At 37.3% G+C, this 23176-nt stretch overlaps 1 protein-coding gene across 1 annotated transcript in view; it reads right to left on the reverse strand.

Annotated features, from left to right (window-relative positions):
- The window catches only part of COL19A1 (collagen type XIX alpha 1 chain), a 170211-nt gene that overhangs the window by 65801 nt on the left and 81234 nt on the right, over nucleotides 1-23176 (reverse strand). Inside the window, exons 11-13 of the mRNA XM_031057604.1 lie at nucleotides 18718-18771; nucleotides 11546-11599; nucleotides 10822-10857 (exon numbers count right to left, since the gene is read on the reverse strand). Of these exons, the coding sequence (XP_030913464.1) occupies nucleotides 10822-10857; nucleotides 11546-11599; nucleotides 18718-18771 (144 nt within the window). The remainder of the gene's footprint in view (nucleotides 1-10821; nucleotides 10858-11545; nucleotides 11600-18717; nucleotides 18772-23176) is intronic.

Genomic DNA, 23176 nt, shown 5'->3' on the forward strand with positions numbered 1-23176 from the left:
TTCGTTTATGATCTCTAATTCCCAAGATAAACTTGAGAAAATAAATAGGCATTCCAAAGCTACTAGTTCATACATCTTCAAGTAATGTTTTAAATTGATTAGAATGTAGTCTGACTTCAGTTTTAAAAAAAAGGGGTCATTTCAAGAGCTTTTCCATTTCTACCATTTCTCTGCTTTCAAACACTGAAGCTAAAAATATATCTCAGACAGTATATCACTATAGGGTATTTCTCTTATCATTTCAGTTTATAATGTAAACAGGATAAGGTGTAGGATCTTTTACAAAGCTGATGCAAACCATTTCCATCTTTCACCATAAGTTTATGGAACTAAAATATGCATGAGAACGTTGTGTCCAACAAATAATATCATGGTAAGTTAATTACAGTGCAATTATGTAGCTTATACATACACAAACCCATAAAGCAGCATGTCAGTGTGACCTCTGTAAAGCTTCTTTACTTTCTCATCTAGGTAGGGTAGAACTTGCAGTGTTCTGTCTAATTGTTAGCAATATTCTAATTCTGTGAAGAAATTCTGAGAATTAAGGAAGATGTGGAATTTTGTTTAGTTAATTTTTCATTTTAGTGACAACTTTATGCAGGGGAATGAGATGAAAACCTGTAATGTCCGTTTTATGGGGAGGAAATACTTAGCCTCACATATCTGTACAATAAGGCTCCAAGGGGACAAGAATTACACAAGAATGTAACTGCACAATAGTGATAATTAATAGCCAACATTTTTATCCAAGGAGTACTTTTATTCTTTTTCTTCTCCCTACAATATTATTGTCAAGAAAAAGGAACCAGATAAGGAGATTTATCTTCAAGGAAAGGGAGGAGAGCTGTGTACAATTGGTAACTAGGCTGGGAGGACTCCCCTGTACAAGGAGCCACATCCTGATATTGAAACCGAGGTAAAAGTTCACACCAACCTCAGTGGGATCTTCCGTTTAAAAATTGATAGGACAACATGGGCCATGTTAACTAACACAGCTCTAAAACTGTAGTAACTTGCCAAAGTAATGACTTAGCAGTGCTATCTCTGCTCAACATTCACTGAAAGAGATCATGGAAAAATAACTGCAGAAGAAACCTGCAGGAGAAATGAAATTAAAACCTTTTACAGTGAATTCTGTCTAAATGGATGAATAAAAGATCTACCATTGAACTCCCACAGAACCTGGCAATGAACAGAAATACATGTTTGTAGGAAGGCAGACTAAAGTATCTACTTAGGTCACATTCCTGTTTAATTTCTGGAGATCTTCCTTTGGAGATCAAAGATGAGATTTGACTCCCGCCAGCCATGGATAGCACAGTTGGTCAGAGGAGCCCACCACCACAGGTAAAGGGATAGAATATACACTGAATATACACATCTATATCTACCTATCATCCATTCAATCTATGGTACATGGGATATGCTGTGGATTGTGTTCTAAACATTTATGTAAGAAGGCAATCTATTCTACAAGTACAAACTCCCCAGATAAACAACAGCCAAAGCAATCAAGATCACAGAACCACAGAAGGGTTTGGGTTGGAAGGGACCTTCAAAGGTCATCTAGTCCAACCCTCCTGCAATGAGCAGGAACATCTTCAACCAGATCAAGTTTCTCAGAGTCCTAACCAACCTGGACTTGAATGTTTTCAGGGATGGAGCATCCACCAACTCTATGGGCAAACTGTTCCAGTGTTTCATCACCCTCATTGTAAAAAACCCTCGTTCTTGTATCTAATTTAAATTGACCCATTTTCAGTTTAATAATTCCTTCAGTTTTATCCCTTGTCCTGTCTCAACAGGCTCAACTAAAGTCTGCTCCCACCTTTCTTATACCCTTCAGGTATTGCAAGGCCATTAACGTCATTCACTTTGTGTCACTGTCACTTTGATACGTTTGACCTGGCAAAAGCATGGCTATGGTGATGAGCAGAACAGTGTCTAGGAACAGCACAAGGCACTGTGAGGTATAAAACCAGCCTATTTTTGTGACATCAGGCTGGCAGGAAAATATGCTGCATCCTTCGAGGTCACCTAACAGACATGGGCTTTTCCTGACTCTGCCAGGCCACCTTTGAGGCTGAAAGGTGGCAGCCTTCTACCTACTTTGTGGAGCAGTGGATTAAAATAACATATACAGTCTATAAAGCCTGTTCCTGCCATGGACCAAGCAAGCCCCTTGGAGTAACGTACCTGAAGGAGCTTGAGGAACATGAAGTGGAAATCTCTAAAACATTACCATGTAGCTTGGGGAAAATTAAAGCCAGTAAAATGGAGATGTTCTTAAGAGCAACTGAAACTTAGAAAATCTACCACAATGAGTGAGGGTGGCTTTGAAGAGAGATGGTACATGATGCACTGGTAGGCACAAGAGGGTTGTACAAAATCTAGAAAATGAAGAGCAGAAACTTGTGAATCCTTTTATAAGAGGTAAACCATAAAGGGAAGCATTAATGACAAGGGAAAATGTGCTGGTTAGCACAGAGAATTGAAAAAGCAGCCACACTGTGAAGAACATGTGGGCAGATATTTAAAGGAAATATCAAAATTTAGTCTAAGTTGATGGAAACTAGGAAAAAACAGCAGGTTTAAAAAATGCTGCAATAGTGAGTTTTTAAAAGAATTTGTATTGAAAATATCTGTAGGATATACCATTTTAGTACTTTAACAGCTAATATTTTTTGAAAGTATCAGGCAATAAAAACTAATAGAAATTATTTAACTTGAGACAGTAGAAGAAAAATATGTTAGGAAGTTACAGAAAAATCAGTGAACAGTTCTGCCACTTACTGTAGAAGGGCTAAAATTCTGACATGTGACTCTGCAGGTAAAAAAGCATTTTTAAATACCTGATACATCAAAACAAGCATCTGCAGAGCCATGGTGGAGGCATTGTTCATAAATGTAATAACTCAGAGAAAGTGCCTAAGAACATATTCTCAAAAAAGCCAAGTTTTTATTGTGACTCCATAGTGAAACAAAGAATGTTAAAAAAAACCCAAAAAACAGCTGAAGTAGAATAGTGAGGTTACTTAAAACTGTTATTCATGTTACTTCTCACAGAAGATTATGGTTGATGCCAAGAGAGCAAAATATTAGACAATTACATATATTTTTGGAATCTTGAAAGTTGCTTCAAAACATAGGTGGCAGTTTTTGAAGCAGAAGGGTAGACAGCTGCCTTATGTACTTGTAGGTAGTGTTGCTGGAATACATTCTGAGCTGGAATAAGTTTTCTTTTCAACATATATTAAATATAATACAAAAGCTAGCAATAATAATGCAGGTCTAATTAAGGCACAAAATTTATTTCATTTATAGACTGGTTTGTGTGTTCTATACACAAGTTACTTTCATCCAGTGTTTCCTCACTATGAATTCCAGCAAACACATGACCTCAGTTTTCACAGAATAAATGCTATTAGATGGGGAGCAAATGTATGTAGTTTAGTGAGATAAGTTAAACAAAGACAAAGTTTAAAGTAGGCATGCAGAAATGCCTTGTGATAATGTAAAAATAGATAATTTTTTAATCATTTGAATATGCAAGCTTTTATACTGACAACACTTGCTACTTCAAAAAGACCCAGCTATAACAGATATGATTTTGCCAAGCAATTTCAAAACATTATGATGGCAAACAGAAAGGTATAGTTCCACTGATACAGCATCACTGCTGAAACAGTTTAAAAAGCAAACTGGTGGGCAGTTCACATTGCAATCGATTGATGTAGCTCTTCTAAACACAGTCCTAGTTCAGGATAAAGAAAAGCTGTCACATTGTTGAACTAAATTTTCAATGATCCCTCAGTCAAGTAGAGCAGCACGGAATCATGGTAATCAGCATTCAGGTAAAAAGTGACCACAGATTTCCAAATTCCTGACATACCACAACTGGTGGTCACAGTGAAGAACTGCAGCATGACTGACTTGAAGAGCACTCTCCAGCCACCCAAATACTGCTTGTGGGATGGATGGTACTGCTGTGGCTGCACCGATGTAAGAGTGGCACAGCATCCCAGACAGGATGCAACAAGATACAGTTCAGTAGGTCTTAAAGGCATCCACTTAAACTGGAGATGTTTGTAGAGAGCAAGTTCTACTGTGCAGGTCACTGTGATCCTTCTACCCTATTTTGAGAATATTGTCCTCTTTGGCCTTTACATATTGAGGGTAAATGAATGGCTTACTCTCAGGTAAAAACAATCACACTCAGCAAGCAAAGGAACTGAAATATGAATAACTTTCCTCCAGTCAAGATGGTCAAAGTGTTGGTTTATCTGCTATCCTCAAGGCAGTTTACTTGCTGCAATGGTGATGCAGCCCTATCTTGAACCACAAACAGGAGGATGAGGAAGTGAGAGACCTTAAAATTCAATTACCATAATTTCCTCTTCTTGCCCAAAAGATTGTCCACCACCACCCACACGGAAGCCCACAGAGCTTGCAGACACACCTCACTGTTACAAATCTGTTACAATGGGAAAAACGGCACAGGAAAATCACAGAAGGATGACTAATTTCCTGTTGTATTACCGTTTATGAGGGAAATTAAACTACCTCTATCTTAAGCATTTCCAAACATGACCTGATCTCAGTCACATCCTTACTGAAGTACCTTGAGACAGCAAGTGAAAAGATTTGTACACCTGCTTGGACCCTTAAAGTTACTGCAGTGACCATACTGTTCTGCTGTTACACTACTTTTCTTTCTAAACTGCTTTCAATCCATTTACTTCTACAGAAAAGGAGACAGCATTTAGCAGAAGTATTTCAGTCTGCCAGAAAACATGATAAGCTACATTTTCTTGATAATTTTTTACTGGAGCAAACAGAAAATATGTTCATCACTGATGTCATTATTCTTTGGGTTTGGCCATTTCTTTATCTCTCTGTTAATTAACCTTGAAATGTACTTTCCTTCAGAGACAATAATTTGAAAGTGAAATTGAAAGGGCAATTTCACCGAAGTTTACATTCACGAACTGAGTACTTTTAATAAACATAGGGTTTTTTGCTAAGCAGAAAAAAGTATAATTAAAATTCTGAGGAGTAAATCAAAATTATTCATTACATTGATGCCTACTGCATATGGGACAATTTTCAAATCATCATTCTATGAAGGACATAGAAATCACATTCATCCCAATTTATCAAACTAAGAATTTTGAAAAACAAATTTACTGTATGGTTAAGGCTTCAATCTTCACTTGTGCCTTCACTATCAGTATTACTGCATAAAGAAGATAACCTCACTGTAACTAATAAATAATCTCATATTTCAACAAATGGGTAATCTTAATAGCACCTGCTCCCATAATTAAAAAGTGTTTTTTGAAGAAAAGGATATTTTAAAGTTATACTGTGGAAGTTAAGTGAGCGCTGTATTTAATGAAAAACAACTATGTAGTTTAGTATTTTCAGGAAATTAATACACCTTATTTAAAAAGCTCAGACAGATAAAATTGAGATTTTCCCTAAAGTAAATGTATGAAAAGAAGAGATTTAAAATGAAAATGTAATTTGCAGTCTATACTTCCTTTAGTTAAATAGGATTACTTTCCTTCATGTCATTACATGGAAAGAAAGCAAAGGTAATATTATTTGACTGCTTACTACTGGAGAGCGTGTATCCATTTCTTTAGCTTCACATGAATAACTGAGGAGAAAGCTGTGCAATCTGTAGCTGATGTTTGTTTGGAAAGGGGAGAGCCAAAAGTTACAGTGGAGCTTGCCCAGACCTGAATCTGCAACTTCCTCCCACAGCCGCCTCCACAGGGCACTTGCGCACCAGCTTCCTTGGGATCGCTTTAACCAGACCTAGGAGCCAACATTCCAAATATCTGTTTAGTAAGCAAGTCCTGACGACTTCTGTCTGTGACCGACTTAAGCCTTGGCTTCTGAGTAAACACTTGGTGCCATCTGGGTGACTATTTTATAACTCCTGAAAGGGATAGGTTCGCAGGAACGTACGGACGGACGCTCATTTTCCCCAGGAACTAAAAGCAGCGTATCAAGTGTCGAGGGGAATGGTTATCGTATATTTTACAAGGGATGGCTGTGCTACCTTCCCTCACCTGTCACTCTTCTGACACGGCACGCACAGGCTTAAGCTGGGAAACCAGAGCGGGCAAGCTGCGGAGCCAGCTGTGACCCTGCAGAGCGCAGTCCTCAGCTTCTGCCTCTAAATCCCACATCTAGGCAAAACCACACTACAGAGCAGTACAATCCCTCCTTTTTACTCTCTGAAGGTTCACCAGCTACAGTGCAATTTATCAGGGAACTTAAGCTTTAAGCATCTCCCATATTGCTTCATAAACTTGACATAATAAAGGAGAAAAGTTCAAAATTTAATCACAGCATTTATTCATAAAAGTACCTGAAAAGTACTAAAGAAAAGAAACGTCTACTACTTACAGAGCAATTCAGAACATAGCGGAGAAATTAGAGACAGCATAAAAAAAGGCTGAGAATCAATCATGATTTTGAACTACCCCCATAAAACTACCACCAAAAATGAGAAGAAAAATACATACATATATCTGGACTTGGGGAGTGTTAACTGACTTACAGAAACACAGGAAAACTTTACGCCCTTAATAAAAGGGCTGAAATACACACATATATATGTCAAATGTACAAAAAATGTATTTGTATGAATAATGCCCGAGTCAAACAAATATACTTAGAACTATTGAAATTGCTAATTTCAGTAGGGTTCTATGGAAATTCTATAAAATTTAGCACATATTTCTTCTTACAGATTAGCATATTTTACATTACAATGCTGTTTCTTTTCTCTAATTCATCATGCATGATTGATGAAATTGTATTAACAAGACTTGTGTATCTACTTTAAATAAATGCACAGATATACATGGAATTCTAATCCCATCTCTTTCTGAATTCTGTGCTATTGCTACAAGTGAGAAGTTTTGTTAAATGTTAATGTTGTTAGGATTACAGTGTGAAATTTTCTGTTAACTCACATCAAACAGGAAGATCCAGAGCTCTACTTTATTTTTCAGATGCACTTTCTGAGCTATGAAATTTCAATTTCAAACTCATAAAATAATTTTTGCATCTTAAAAAGCAGTGCTATTGTCTTGCCTATTTTGCAGTTTGGCATATGCTCATCTATCTAATAGGTTGCTACAGCTGTTGGGTATTTATGAATTCTGCCATACATACTGCCTTGAAGTTTCCCTCATTCCATACTATAATGGCTATATCTGTCAGTTGAACACTTAAAAATTTATTTTTTCCCTCGAGGTACCAATCCCTTCATTCTCTTCTCTATTTTCTCATGTTCCTATGTTGCTCATGCTTCTGAGCTGTGTGGGATTTCCTACTCATAAGGGTTGCACAAACGCTTTTAGACACAGAGCCACTGACATCTTTTAGACTTTTACAGGTGCCAGTAGCACAGACAGAAAAAAAAACCGAAACCAAACCCAAGAATTTCTACTGCATGCTGTTACATACTTGTATAGATTACCTACAGGCAATTCTCCCTGGACCAACCAGCTGCTGCAGTGAAGCAGACTCAGTTTTTTGTTACTTTCACACTCCCTGTGCTAAGGATAGAAGCATGGAACAGGTCTGCGTATGGGGAGAACATTCTGACCCTGAACAACACTACTGATGGTCTAGTTTATACTGAAATAGAATTTATGATAGACCTCATACAGCTTACTCCACTGAGGTATGATTTCTATGGAAATACACAAGAATGGAAAAGCCACACAGGGCAGTAGAGCTCTGTATGATGCCATCATTTACCACCTGTCTCTGTATGCAATGGCACTGGGGCAGAAGGTCAATGACCCAGGCTCAGTTGTCTAGTTTGAGCAAAAGCTGGTCCCTTTTAATATTCCCTTCCTCCCTGCCCAAAAGTCATACTTAGGACTTAGTTCTTACAGTGTGTCATCATTTTCACTTCTCTTCTCTCCCTGCCCCCCAACATAATTCATTTATCTTTCAGATAAAAATAAATAATTTTCACATTAGAAAAAAATACAAATTACTGGAAGCAGGGGATAAATTTATGACATTATGCCTTCATCCCAAATGAATGGAACATTTTAAAACTTTAACAGGACTCATAATTGAAACACTTACATCATATTTTGGCTATAACAGCATGAATGGTTCTGACATAGTAAGTTCTCATTAAGTGACATATGAACTGTGATATTATCTGACCTACTATTTATTCACAGCAAGATATGACATCTTCCTTTCATGATTATATATTGTAAGAATCACAGCCACACAAATAAAACCGCTCTGAAAACGGAATTTTCCCTTAGCCACCATCACTCATGTAATTAATCTTCTTTTAGCTCTTGCCAAGAGAAACACACAACGATTTACAGTGGCCGAGAGAGAAAGCCTTCCTGCTGGGCTGTGCACTCCCACTCTGCTGTAATCTGTCTTCAAACTGCTAAACCCATTCACACTCACTCTTGTCTACATCACTTACTAACATCCCTCTGAAGACTGCGTCTGCTTTCCTAAAATTTAAATATTTTCTTTTTAAAAGTGTAAAGGCAACCATCAGTAAATGTACCAACACAAAGACACCTTGCTGTGCTGGAATCAATGAACTGAAACATTTGCAAAGCATTTTGTAATCAAAGAAATGCAATTCTTTGACATCCCATTTTATGAAATTGGATCACTTCAGGTACAGAAGGAGTAAGTCCAGTCAACCTGAAAGCAGTGTGCCCTGGCAGCCAGGAGGGATAAAACTGTTCTGGGGGCATCAGGCACAGCATGGCCAGCTGGGGAAGGGAGAGGATTGTCCCACTCTGCTCTGCACTAGGACAGCCTCACTGTGAATATTTTGGGCAGTTTTGGGCACCACAATATAAGAAAGATATAAAGCTCCTAGAAAGTGTCCAAATGAGGGCCACAAGGAAAAAGAAGGGCCATGCAGGGAAGAGCAGCTGAGGGCACTGGGTCTGTTCAGCCTGGAGGAGACTGAGGGGAGGCCTCACTGCAGCTACAGCTTCCTTGTGAGGGGAAGAGGTGGGGCAGGTACTGATCTCTGCTCTGTGGCGACAGTGACAGGATCCAAGGGAATGGCCTGAAGCAGTGTCAGGGGAGGTTTAGTTTGGGTATCAGGAAAAGATTCTTCACCCAGAGGGTGATCGAGCACTGGAACGGGCTCCACAAGGAAGTGGGGACAGCACCAGCCCGATAAAGTTCAAGAAGCATTTGGACAATGCTCTCAGGTGTGTGGTGTGACTCTTGGGGATGGGCCTGTGCAGGGCAAGGAGTTGGACTTGGTGATCCCTTCCAATTTGTGGGTCCCTTATAACTCAGCATATTCTCCGATTCTTGCTATCATACTACTGACCTCTGAGTATGATTCTTAGGAAAGCTAAGTGACCACAACTGCCATTTAAGACAATGAACACTAAAAAGAAGAGATTTAACATATCCAGGTACTTCTATCAGAACAGATGTACTAATTTTTCAATCAGTTACATAAAAAAAATTCTCAAAAAGACTGTTCTGTGGTGTTAGAGCACACACAAAATAGATATCCTCAGGTTTTTTTCCCTGTCTTATCTTCAGATGTGTCTGATTCCTATTCTTATGATCCCTTCAAGGCCTGTAAGAATCTATCTAAAGCAAGACATACTCCAATGCATCTACTACAGTAAAATTCCAGGTTACTAGTAATATTTTAATAATATATTAACTCTTCCAGCACACAGTTTGTATATTCAAGAACTAAAGGACATAAATGGACCTGTTTGCCTCCAGTAAGACATGAACTGCAGCAAAGAGTCCCTGATCTTGGGACAAAACACTAACTTCTTCCCAGGAAATAGAGATACAGGATATTATAATTCATAATCCAAAAAACAAGTAGTCTAAAACACAGCAACTTAATTTTGACACCTAAAGAGTAGAATTTATTTTTATCATATGGGTCTCTGTTAGATCCTTCAATGTTTGTAAGCTCTAATGGAGGTCCTGCTGCTACAGTGTGGGAAATTAAGGGAGGGAAAAGACCATGTATAAACTATTTACACTATGAATGACAGTTCTTTTGAAGTTTATTTAGGACTACATGGGTAATATGAACAGTATAGATGTGGCTCATAACACTGAGTCTGGGAGAAGAGCTACTCATGTTGTGAAACTACAGCCTGGGAATTTGGAACCTCTTGTCATCTTCTTTCTTTTTCCATTTTTGCCACACTCTTTTGCTCCATTTGGAATTGGTTTTGCCAAATAGACTGTTCAGAATGGAAGGGCTTTTCATCTCAGCTCATGAGGGAAACCACTAGAATTCACAGAATTCAGATAGGATTTATTACTTTTATGAAGCAAACAAGATACGTCCTGCAGAATTTTGGGAACACTTTCCTTCAGGCTTTGTACATGCTTGGGGCCTGGATTGCAAGGAAATCAAGAAAATTTCCACCATCCATACAGCAGTGTCTAGCCAGAATACAATACCCTAAAAGCATTGATCATTTTTGCAACCTTCTACTGAAAAATGCTTTTCCTTAAAATAACAAGGAAATTTCTTCACTCAAGTCTATACTATTTATACATGGAATAAACAAGATAATATCCTTGTTAGCATTTGGGAGGAAACAAGATGTTTTAAACCTGCTTATTTTTTTCATATTTACAGAATTCCCTACAAAAGTCATAAAGAAAATGCAGACGCACTATGAAGAAAGGGACTTTTAGACTTATTTGTGGTAGTATTCACATTGTAAATTAGTGAAAAACATGCAGCACTTCTCAGGGATTTTCTTTTGGCTGTTTTTCTTTACATGTACTCACACTCAAGGCAGCTGGTCCTGGAGGTCCTGCATCTCCCTGGTTAAAACAGGAGAGGAAGTAAATCAACAATCTCTTTAGTTATACATATTTAATCTCTAGACCTTTTAGAGAATATGCAGCATTGCAGAAATTATTTCAGTACAATCATCAAACATATTGAGTATGAAAATATGTGAGTAAAGTGATATTCTTCTCCAGTAATGGCAGAGATCTACACAGTTCACCACAGGTTAAAGGGAAAAAAGTGCCAGGCCTCTGCATAAATGAATCACAGCTTAAAAAAAAGCAATCCTTCAAAACACATTTCCATGTGTCAAGTTACAAGCTGCAGCTTACATGTACAAGGTGGCTGCTGAAGCCAGTGTGACAGCTCACATATGTAAAGAAATCTGACTGTGTGAATATTCACAGAATTAGGTCACTGAGGTACAAATCACATCTGAGACCTTCAGGTTTAGTTCATGGGAGCAAATTAGTGCAGCCAGAGAGCAATTCAGGACACCAAATTTAGGCTCCTGATCAGAGCTCCTTTTAAAATTCATTGTGATAAAGGGTACTTGTCTTTTGCTCGTACAGTTAGCCTGTACTCATATTCTTTAACCCTTAAGTTGCACAAATGGCAGCAGTGGGTGTTTGCCACACATAGTTATGGCAACATGTGCAAAACTGAAGAATATCATGCACACTCACATATACATACAACTTAATAGATTAAAAAAGGTACCTTTTCTCCTTTTGGACCAGCCACACCAGGACTACCAGGGTCACCTTTCAGTCCCTGGGCAAAAAGAGAAATGCATATTTGTTGTCATCTGTGAAAAATTCTGGGACAAAATCCTGTAGCACTGTGAAGTAGCATACACTAAACAAATAGGCCTTAAAATTCTATCACGCTGGTAGTGCTATCTCGAAATTCTTTATTTTCATTATTTTGTGAACAGACACACATCTATCAGAGACCACATGTGTCTTCAATACGTAATTAAACATACAAAGCCAATCTGCTTTGTTGTGCCCCATTTTGGTAAGTAGTGAGAAGAAATGCAAAGTTCTTTTGCAGTCTTGCATGGCCAAAAAAGATAAAATAGACTATCAGAGACGGTGCTAGTACATTCACTTGAACTCTGCTAAAATTGGGAAAGAGGCAGAGGTTGACAGAGAACTGCAGATTTTATGTTTCAAGTAGCAGTGCTGAACTGATGAGCTCCAGCAAGGTACAACTCAGAGCTGCTGCACATCTTCCAACACTCTCATTTTCACCAGTGTTCACAAAGGCAATTAGAGAAAGAATTTATTTCCTTCATACCTCCTTCTTTAGTTCTGCCTTCAAGAGACAAGCAATTAGTACTGCCCTGCCTTACACCTTGCATACACAGCCATTTCACACTCCCAGGATCAGAGTGGTTTGGGCTGGGAGGGACTCCTCAGATTATCTGGTTCAATTTCCCAGGCAGCAAACAGGGACATTGGCAACTGGATCAGGTTGCTCAGAGCCCTACCCAACCCATTCATTAATGTTTCCAGGGATGGGACACCTACAGCCCCTCTGAGAAACCTTTTCCAGTGTTTACCATTTTCATTGTAAACTGTTTCCTACTTACACCTATACAATATCTCCTATACAACTCTTCCACTAAGAAGTTCTCACCAGAAGCACCCAAAAAATCCCCACAAAATATCTTTAGTACCCAGCACACAATCTTTGTGGTCTTCTTCTTGCTGCAAAACAAATGGAAAAATGAGGGATTTCAAAATAGGCCCAGCAAATTCAAGCCATTCTACAGCAATGAATGAACTTAATTATCGTGCTGGACCAAGCTACCAGGAATTCATTTTTACTTAAGCCAAGAGATTTGTCTTGTGCCTTCCCTCTGACCACTGCTTTAGTGGCATGAGAGACTGTGTATATTGAAAGTCAGAGACACTTCTACAAGTTCAAAGATTTTACTTAGAAATGAAGTGGCGACAATGGAGGCAATACAAGCCCCAATCAGAATATGATGCTCCACAAGTAGACCACGATCTTTATTATTCTGGAGGTTAAATAGGTCAAGGGTAGAAAAAATTAATTTACATCTGAATTAGGGTTTCCAAACTAAAGTTCTTCCCAGCTCCCTTTTTGTCCTTGCAAACTCTCTTCCTCAGTTTGCAATTATTAGGAAGATAGAGACAACTGGCACAAAAATGGTAACTAACATCTGTGCCTTGGTGGGTACAGAAACATGAAATCAATGAGTGTTCTAAATACTGCGTATTTGTGCAACTTCACTTCCTGCTAAAATTACATTAATTCACCATCTGGAAGGAACATCATTTAGAACTATATGAGCATTTAAGTACCCACTTTGGATTAAATTTGTGGTTGTTGTAAATACCCCTGATTTAGCTTTGATTTGTTCTTTATTAAGCTTGCCAAATATGTAATAGTTAAATCAGAAGTAGTTTTGCTGTTTGAACTTAAAAAATGTAATAGGCAGATGGATTCAAAACCCAAGCCAAAAAATTGCTTTCTTTTTACAATCTGCATATTTATGACATAGCTTTAATATTGTCTCCATTTGCTACATTTTACTTTCAACCTCCTTCTAAAAGAATGCATAAAACACAACCAATCCATATACTTAAAGCCATTTAAGGGATTTTTCAGGTATGCAAACTGTATGGATTTGATTCAAAATCAATACTAGCAAACCAGCCGTGGAACAATAGTTATGAGTTTAGGAATTAGCTCTTAGGCTGTATGTTTACAGAAGATAAAAGATAAGGCTAAAAAAAAATCTGCAACTCACAGATGGTGACATATATCTGTGTGTCTCTACTGAATAGAAAATGCAACTGCAGATGAAAGATGCTGAGCCTGAACCATGCACTTTCAAACTATGAACCTTATTTTTTCCTAATTGCTGTGTTTAAAGCTTTTAGCAGTGTTTCTGCAAGAGCACCTTAGTGAGGTGTGCAGTCTGACAGCTACTGCAGAGATGATGACCTCAAATAAATACAATCGAGCTCAAATAAGAAGGACAAGGGGAAACTACATGTTTTACAGGAAACCTTACAGTGTTTGAAGGAGGATTTTAAAGGACCCAATGTTATAGGCCCATTATAAGTATTTCTGGTTTGCCTAGACATTATATATGCATTTAAAAATATTATAGACTTAGTAAGTTCCAGACATAGTGAATGCTTGCAAAAAACACATCTGGGAATGTACCATGCCTATTCTTCCCTACAGTCAGCCTTTGGAAGCTGCTGAGAGGTTTAGCTGCTGGCTCACTGTCTCTGAAATGCCATAAGAAGAAAGAATTCCTGCGCCAAGTCAAATCTGTAGCTGCTTTAACACAGTACAGTAGGGTATCCTGTCTCTGGCAGAGGCCAGAACAGGATGCTTCAGTAAAATGAATGTGGTTATCTAAACACATTCAATTTGAATGATTTTAGATCAAGCCTTAAGTTAGAAAAGCTGATTTTCTGCAATGTTTTAGGAGAATAAGGTCAGTTTTAAAAACAAACAAATTTCTATTGATCTAAGGAGTCTGTTACCAGATTTGCCAGAAATTCAGAAACAGATTAAAAATTCCTCCTATAACAGAGAATAAATTAATTGGGTATTGAATTCTATCTCAGTCTAATTCTAGCTTTTTGGGACCGATATAATAATATACATTTATGAGTTCATGAACAGTCTTCAGCTGAAATGTTTTGTCCTCTAAAAGGACTACAGCTTGGTCTTTTTACAGGTCATGATAAATTTACATTATGGCTCCTTTATGAAGGAGGAAACAAAAATGTAAAGCAAGCATTAGAATATGTATATACAAGGCCAATTCAAAGCTAACAAGATAAAAATACTGGAAATAGCAAAAAAGAGAAATGTTCTATATACGTATATAAAATAAGACTAATAACTGTAATGCAATTTCCAACCAACAGAGAAATTACTGGGACAAGTATATCCCAAATATCTGTAAGGGTGTGAGTTGGGGTCAATGAGGGAAAGATTAAAGTAGAGGCAGTGTTTTTGTTTGGAGGGGATGACAATGGTACTTCTTCTGGTGGAATGAATGCAAAACTGATAAATCAGGTAAAATGTACCACCAGCTGACACCAGGTACTCTTCTCAATGAAAAATTGCAAAGATGAGCTGGACACCAACCAGAAGACTCCAGCAGCTCCTTGCAGGAGCCAAATGTTGCCTACTGGAATTGCACCTATTTGTACAGCATAAACTGTGCTGCACACATGTGGCAATGGAAAATGCAGTCAGACTGCAATCATATATTCAGGAGAACAGGTTTTCAACTCTAAAAGATACCTTTTGGGGAAAACATAATTTGTTATTTGCAATCCTGTGGCCTTCATTAGAGTAATCTTGTTCCATGTCACATCAGGGGGAAATCTCCTAGAACAATACATATAATCTAATGTACTGGAAATACAGTACATAACCCAACAATTTAACAACAATGTGCAACCCCATTATTACAGATCAGATCAGTTATCTCTATTGAGTAACAGAGCTTGGGAATACTCTAACCACTAAGAGCAGTACTACATTTCCTGCACAGAGCAGCCTTAAAATCTAAGTTAATAACATGTTCAAAGTCAGGTGTAAAATGCCAACCTGGATATGCTGGGATAACTTTTCTAATTTAGCAAAGTGTTTTCATAGCTCCAAACAACATACATTTTTTTCAGTTTATGTCTCAGGCACTTTAAAATACTGACACTGCTCTTTTCTCATTAATCGAATTCCAAAACTTTAAAGTGATATATTACTAGAATTCACTGGACCCTAGACCCTAAATTAAATCTACTATCTTCTAATACTTTTGTTCCTAACAGAATTCTCAGATTCTAGATATAAACAAAAATCATCACCAACTTCACTTTTTCAAACAATAGGATTATTCTCTTCCTATTCAAGTATTTCCTTACAATGCTAATACTAAGAGAGCTCAAGATTAAACAGACAGGTCCTGAGGGTGTGAGGTAAACAAAGATTGCTATTACAATAAGATGCAGGATCCCTTTAAAAATGATCATACTTCTGATTACCTTTTCCAATAAGCATAAAAAAATTAAAAAAACGTTTTCCATCTTTCCATTGAAAACCTGGGATTCTTTTATTGCTTACTGAACTTAAGAGGTTCATCTTTTGACATCAGGTATGTAAAGAATTAAATTTTATGTAGGAAAGTTTTAGAAAAGTCACTTATGGTATTACCTCCCCCAGCAAGAGAAATAAAAATAATCAGTTAAACACTTGCTTTAATATATACACTAGATTTTAATTTTAGATTTAACTTTTCTTTCCCCCACTTACAAGAAAGACACTATTCCTCTACCAGCTATGCATGACACATGCTGACAGATATGATAAAACTTGCTGTTTTGACTTACTTTTGCTGAAGGATTTAGTTTATGTCAGAAAATAGTAATTGGCAGTATCCCATGGCATTCATTCCTACCTGCACCAGTGATCAAGGAAACAACATGACTCAAAAAAAGTCTAAAAGTTTCTGTGATAAAGATCTTTTCACTTCAGATAAACAGGCAGACATATGGATATAACAGAGAACATATTCCACAGATAGTTTCATGGATATTTATATTGCAAATTTATCCTTATTCTGCACAGGCTATTGGTGTTTTTATATGTTTTTTCAGATAGTGTCTCTATGAAGCTTCATTTGTTACAGTGGACAGCATTATTACAGAATCACAGAATCATTAAGGTTTGAAAAGACTTCCAAGATCAAGTCCAACCTTTCACTGATAACCACCTTGTCAACTAGACCAGTCAACTCATAACTCCTCAGTTATAAAAGCACACAGGTCACATACCCAACGGTAAAACAAAATATCCACAAGAATGGTGAAGGGAAATAACATCTTAAAATGACAGGATTTTAGTGGCAGCAATGTGTCACCTGAGTTTAATGTCAAGTGACTAAAAGAGTCTCAAGGGATGAAAGAGATACTATTCAATCAAACTGGCTTTTCAACCTATGAAAGCAAATACCTGCTTAGAGACATGGACATGTACTACAGGAGGACTCTATTAGTAATATATTAAGTTATTTATAGCTACTCCTTAGGAAACTAAAAACAATGGCAACCACAGTAGTAGTATTTATAGCAAGCATTCATGTTGTCAGATGGATTTTGAATAATGGCCCAGGCTGGGACACAGCATTGTAGAACTTGGCTCAGATTACTGGAGAGATAAACTGGGAGATGTGCAGAACACTCAGATATATTCACAGTTCCCGCCTCGAAACCTGTTTCTCAATGAGATTAACTGAGCCAGTTAGCATGAGTGAGAGAAGAGGAAATTAAAACTTTCTAGGTATTTCATCACTACAGCCTAGTCTCCAAACCAGGTCTGGCTTCCCCTCTGACATGCTACTTCTTTCTAGCAAGAACTTTCTGTACAGCTAAGAAAACACAAGTTAGCAACAGCAAGCAAAAGTTTTCTGTGACACCTACTTTTCTGATTTTGATTAAGATACATTCAAATATGTTTCTACCATTTGTTCAAGGAAAAATGTTCAGTCGTCATCTTCAAGTTCTTTAGAGGATGGAAACCCTCACTCCCCCAGGCAGAGACAACACCAGCCATAAGGCAGTGCCACTAGCTTTAAGTGTTTTCAGGCTGTTTTTATACAGCACTGCAGATTACTCCAATGTAAGTAGATTAACTTGATTATTGCAGAAATATCAGATGTTACATTTCTGCTTGCAGAACAAGTTAGAGAGACACTGATTGAAACTAAGAGCCAATGCTACACAGACCTGTAAATTTAAAGACTGATATCTCTATGCAGAGTGATAACTGAATTCAAAGCATCTTATGTAAGCATTACTAAAAGAGAATTTTGTGTGGTTTCAAACAATAGAATGTTATACTGCCATATGCAGTTTTACTTCAGTTTTAATGTTTTAATGACAGTTTCCGTAATAATAATCTACCGTTTACTGACACATTGCAACAGTTCAGTAAATATTCAAAAATATAAATGTTCAGTATTTTTCACTTTCATAGTGCCATTATGTTAAATATGCCCTACAGTTAATTAGATACTTGGTATACCTTACCCTTCCTAAAAGGCTGATGCAACAAGACCTCATGTAGTAAAGAAGATCATGTAAGACCAACATAGAAATGTCACCAGAGCTATGGAAAGAAACACAGATGTGTTTTTTCCATGCTGTCAGCATATATGTATGTATGAGAGAAGTATACAGTTCACCTTTACAGACAGACAGGCTACAAGAGAATACCTCTACAAATACCTAAATGTAGTTTCAGCTTAGTATATAGTGCATGTTCTCACATGAAGGACATCTACTTAAAAATAGCCTGATTTACCCAGCATTAAATTATAATTACCTAAAACAGGAAAAATATTTTTATGGTTACAGTGTGCATGGAAAGCCAGGTGATGTAAAAAGTTGTCATAATTTTGTAGCCTGTGTTACTGCATTTTCAGTAGCCCCAGCTAGACTGCCTTAGTATTTTTGTGTTAAATGCTGAGCCTTTAATTCCTTTGGAAAAGCTGCTTAAAAAAGTATTTCTGAATGTTTTTTCCAAGTCCTGTATCTGGATTCTACTCCTAATGTCAGTCATTCCCCATCTGGGAGATGCTCTCTACCTTCAACAGAAATGCTTTGCACCCGGAGAGCCAAGATCATCCAGCATTAAAACCTAAAGCCAGGATAACCCCCATCAAGATCAAGAGGGAGAAGGACAGGAAGAGGGTATAAAGCAAACTTTATCAACAGGAATACCAAATTTCTAAATCCATCACTCTACTTACATGAAGTCTGAATTGCATTTCTTAACCACCCACCCAGAAGTTTGTAACTTGACTGTTTCATTGTGGTTCCATTTACCTCTGTTCCAGGAAGGCCTTCTGGTCCTGGTTCTCCTTTATCTCCTTTTTCACCCTAAAAGAATTAATATTTATTTTATTATATATACTCACGGCACATAATAACCCACAATGCTTTTAACAGCAAAAATATTTTACCATTCTGGTCTGTTCATGTACATGTACATGTACATTTCTGGATGCACAAGCAAAACTATTCCTTACATTTCAAAAGAAATTCTTTCCAAATAAATGTCCCTGAAAAATGTCTAGCACTCTGATAGGTACAGTTCTCTGTACTTCATAGTGTCATTGAACATCCATAAAGACTCACCACAGAAGAACATTCTTGTTTCTTGCTGTGTTTCAAGAATATGGTGGTGAAACAGAAATTTACATCAGGGAACAGTTTAGTTTTTGAAAATCATAATCTTAATATTGCATTCTTTTTTTTCATTCAGAGATTCAGTTTTGTTATCAGATGCCTAAAGTAAATGTTTATTTACAAAGTCCTCAGTATTATCTTTTGTCTTTGATCCCTACTGGTATATGGTATATGGTATTTGTCTTTGATCCCTACTGGTATATTTTCATTTGCACATGAAAAATGGAAAAAACTTTTGTTCTGAAAATTTTATTACAAGTATGAATATGAACAACATGATTTATCAAAAGAAAAAAGAATGGTGGGAAGGTTCCTTCAGAATTGACTATAGCTGGTTCCTGAGTTTGCTCATGAAATACTGACTACAAAACACAATAATCTTTGCAGAATACACGAAAGCGGTTCCATATTAACTCTAACAACCATGCTATCCTAGTTAAGACATATCTTATCAAAGTGAATAAAATACACCTGCTGAAGAAGCATAATTTAAGAGAGAATACCTCCAAGAAGCAACAAGCTTGAAGAGCTCTATAATTGAATCTCTGTCCCTCAAATGAAGCTTGTCAAATCAAAATAAGTAACCATGAAGTAACATAATTCTGATAGAAGTGCAAGGACTGACTTAATTAGAGTCCAAGCTCTTCACATAAACCAAAGAAAACAAAGAGCTCTTCACCAAATTTTCATTATCTCCAGGGGACTACATTTGTCTGAGCAGAACCTATTCATTATATCAGCATCATCTTCATAATTCTGTTAGGTAAATGGCATTGAGCTGAGATCATTCAGCTAACTGCATTTGTGACACAGCCCTGATTCAGAGCTATTTCTCCCATGGCAATGACAGAGGGCATTTCATCTAATAATCAGTTTTGCAAAATGAGTGTATGAGCATTGTTGAACAACTGAAGCCTACTAACAAATTAGCAGCAGCAAACTGTGAATTTAATAATCCCACTCCCAAGATGGCTTTGCTGATTCATTTTTTCCATTTTAATACATCTTGTTGATAAGAAACTTAATGCTATGCGTTAGCTTGAATCATACAGTTAAGGTTTTCCCTCAAGTATTCCCTTTCTTACTGGTCAAAAAAAACCTCCACCACATAAATCTGTGCATTTACTGCAAAGTTCAAATGACACCAAAAAGTTATAGGAATTTAACACTTATTATTTTACTATGTTTACACTATAGAGTCCTCTTTGGTCTATGGATTAAGACACTGGTTGAGAAAGTAATTTTCTTTCACTGTCAGTTTAAAAAAAACCCAGTTGAAATCCCAGGTGTACTGTTCTTTTTAAATAGCTCACTTAAACTTTTAGAACTGCAAAAGTGACATTTTACTTTTCATCACTGTGACATACTGAACACTTAATACTGCTTTCAGGGTATTTCAACTAGAATCAGTTACACTGCTGCAATCTTGCAACAGTTATAAAGGTACACTAATATATTTGACATAATATCTCCTTATCTGAATATATTTCTAGAAGATTTATAAATTTATGGAGCTGTTTTTTTATTCTATGGCTTGTGCATCTGCTTTCACTTTAAGAAAAATGATGCAAATATGTGCAGATTTGCTTCAGAAGTAGTAGCATCCTGTAAATGCCTTGATGCATAGGTGGAAACCTAAGGTGAAAGTTTCTTGTCATAACTTTTTATGCAATATCTACATTGCCATAAAAAGCTAAACAGAGAGCCTAGCTAAAAGATGCCAGTCCCCTCAGCCTCAATAATCATTTGCCTGGCTGTGAGATGAGCAGTATGTGGTGGTGAAATGCCTTTTCCTCTCCAGCAGGCAGACAGCGACTTCAAAATGCCACCAGGCAGCTCTAGACACACAAGTGTGGCTGGTGAGTACAGGGAAGAAAGAAATCCCCCATTCCTTATGATTTACACAATATTTGGGTTTAAGATGTTTCTCAGTTTCTTTGACAAAATGATAAAAAGCACCCCCCCCGTTAATGAGCCTTGGACCTCTGCAGAGCTCCTGGCTTTCTGCCAGGTATGCCACTTTACATGAACACACCAATTTTTTAATGGAGTACACAATTTGTACTTGCCAAGCCTATCATATGGAATGTCCGTGTTCTCTGTGAAGCCAGAATGCAAACCAAACAGAGGTCCAGTTTTTACAATTTATTCTCACAAGATCTGAGCCAAGTCATATTCATTTCTGTCTTTATGAAGCACACTATACTGCATATTTAACAGCTTCAAATCTAGCCAATTTGCAGAGTTGCTGAAGCCACTCTGCAGTGTAGAGGAGGCTGTTAATAATCAACATTATGGCTTTGTGACAATGTACCTTATAGATTAACAAAAAGAGAGAAAAATGCGTTGTCATATTATATGAAGTGCTCCTGCCTGCTAATACTACATTCAGATGGGACAATTAAAGACTATTTATTGCAAAAACAGGATGACAAAACTATGAAAGCATCAAGCCTTTTTTATTAGTTAACTAAAACTAACCCGATGTAACACTGAATTATTTGTATTTCTTCGGGTGCATTCTGCATTCCATTACCCCAATGGAACAAGCTGATGGGGTTGCTCCAGAACAACTGCTGGGAGGGATTCAGTCTGCTGTGTGTAATGGTGGATGCACTGAATTCAGTGATAGCATTCTTTAATTAGGGTCGGGGTACACCCACAGCCTCTGCAAAATGAAAGTACCAGCCTCCAACTCACTTGTCCACTTTAAGATTGCCTCATTTTCCTTGCACACTATTTCCCCCATGTTAGAATGGCAAAGTAATGTATTTGGAAATACAATACATTAAGACCTAAAAATTGAACTAAAAAGATAAAGATTTTTCTGCAACACTGCCCTCTTAATAATACAAATAAGAAATTCCTGGTATTAGTTTTTGGAAGAATTTTAAAGTGCCATTGTTAATTTACATTTGCTGAATTACTCTCCGAAGTACACAAGCTATATAATACCACTAAGTCAGTGTGAACACCTTCTAATTTTTAGCCTCTGAAATTCCATGATTTTACCTACATACCTTTAAGACAGTTATGATTTGTCATTTTTAATACTTTTTTCCTGTTATGTTACATATCTGTCTCAGCAGAATGTTCTACATGAATTTTATTTTCTTGTGACCACTTCTCCATAGCTTCTTTTAAATTGATCTTAGCTCATAATGATGCTTATTGATTTTTCTTGAGTAAGTTATGAATGAAAAAAATCTACACCTTCAGTTAAAAAAAAAACAACCTTTCTTTCTTTCTGATTTTCTGTTAGATGTCTGAAGAGCTAGGGTTATGAAGAGCTCCACCTCAATAATATTCGTACTGCCTGACCTGTAAATCTTCCAGAGAATATGGGATGGTATGCTTTAGGAAAGTGGCAATACACAGGGTGAAGCACCTCAGGACTGCTGAGAGACTGTACCATTTAAAAGGAGAGGAAAGCAAGGCAAACTAGTGATTTTGACTCAGTTTGGACTGGGAGGTACTATGCAAGGAAATCTAAGAGTGACACATGCAGCTCATTTCCAAACAGACTGTAACTCTGTAGCACATAGGAGTATTTCCTAAGCAGGATCAGAAGGGGACAGCATAATACATTGCAGAAATACACTTCTATTATAGAAAACAAAAATCAACAGAGATGATCAGGAAGGATGTCACCTTGAAGCCTGTGTCTTCCCAAGCCCATATATTTAGGATACTCAGACAAAGCAATAAATCAGGTGATCCCAAACTTTACGGAGATCAGACGGCTCAGTAGACACACTTATCAAGAAACAATGACCAAAAATCTGCTGATTCCAAACTGTCCCTTTGCTGTCTTGTGACAGAGTCCTAAACAAGTGTTGTGCCTGAACATATTGGATACCACATCAGGAGAAAGGTCTTTCCATCCTGCTTTTTTACATAGACTGAGCAATACTGAAAATATTCACAATGATTAATTATTACTTTGTGTCACACATCACATTCCTAAGCAAGCTCTAAGCACTTCTAACCAGAGAGGCCATATAAAGGCAAATTACCTACTCTAAAGGCAAAACCTTAGGCACAGAACAATCTGAATCCAGGCCAGCCCAAGGCTCCAAAGCTGCACCAATGAACT

Source organism: Geospiza fortis, unplaced genomic scaffold (genome assembly GCF_000277835.1).
Source record: "Geospiza fortis unplaced genomic scaffold, GeoFor_1.0 scaffold264, whole genome shotgun sequence".
Taxonomy (NCBI): domain Eukaryota; kingdom Metazoa; phylum Chordata; class Aves; order Passeriformes; family Thraupidae; genus Geospiza; species Geospiza fortis.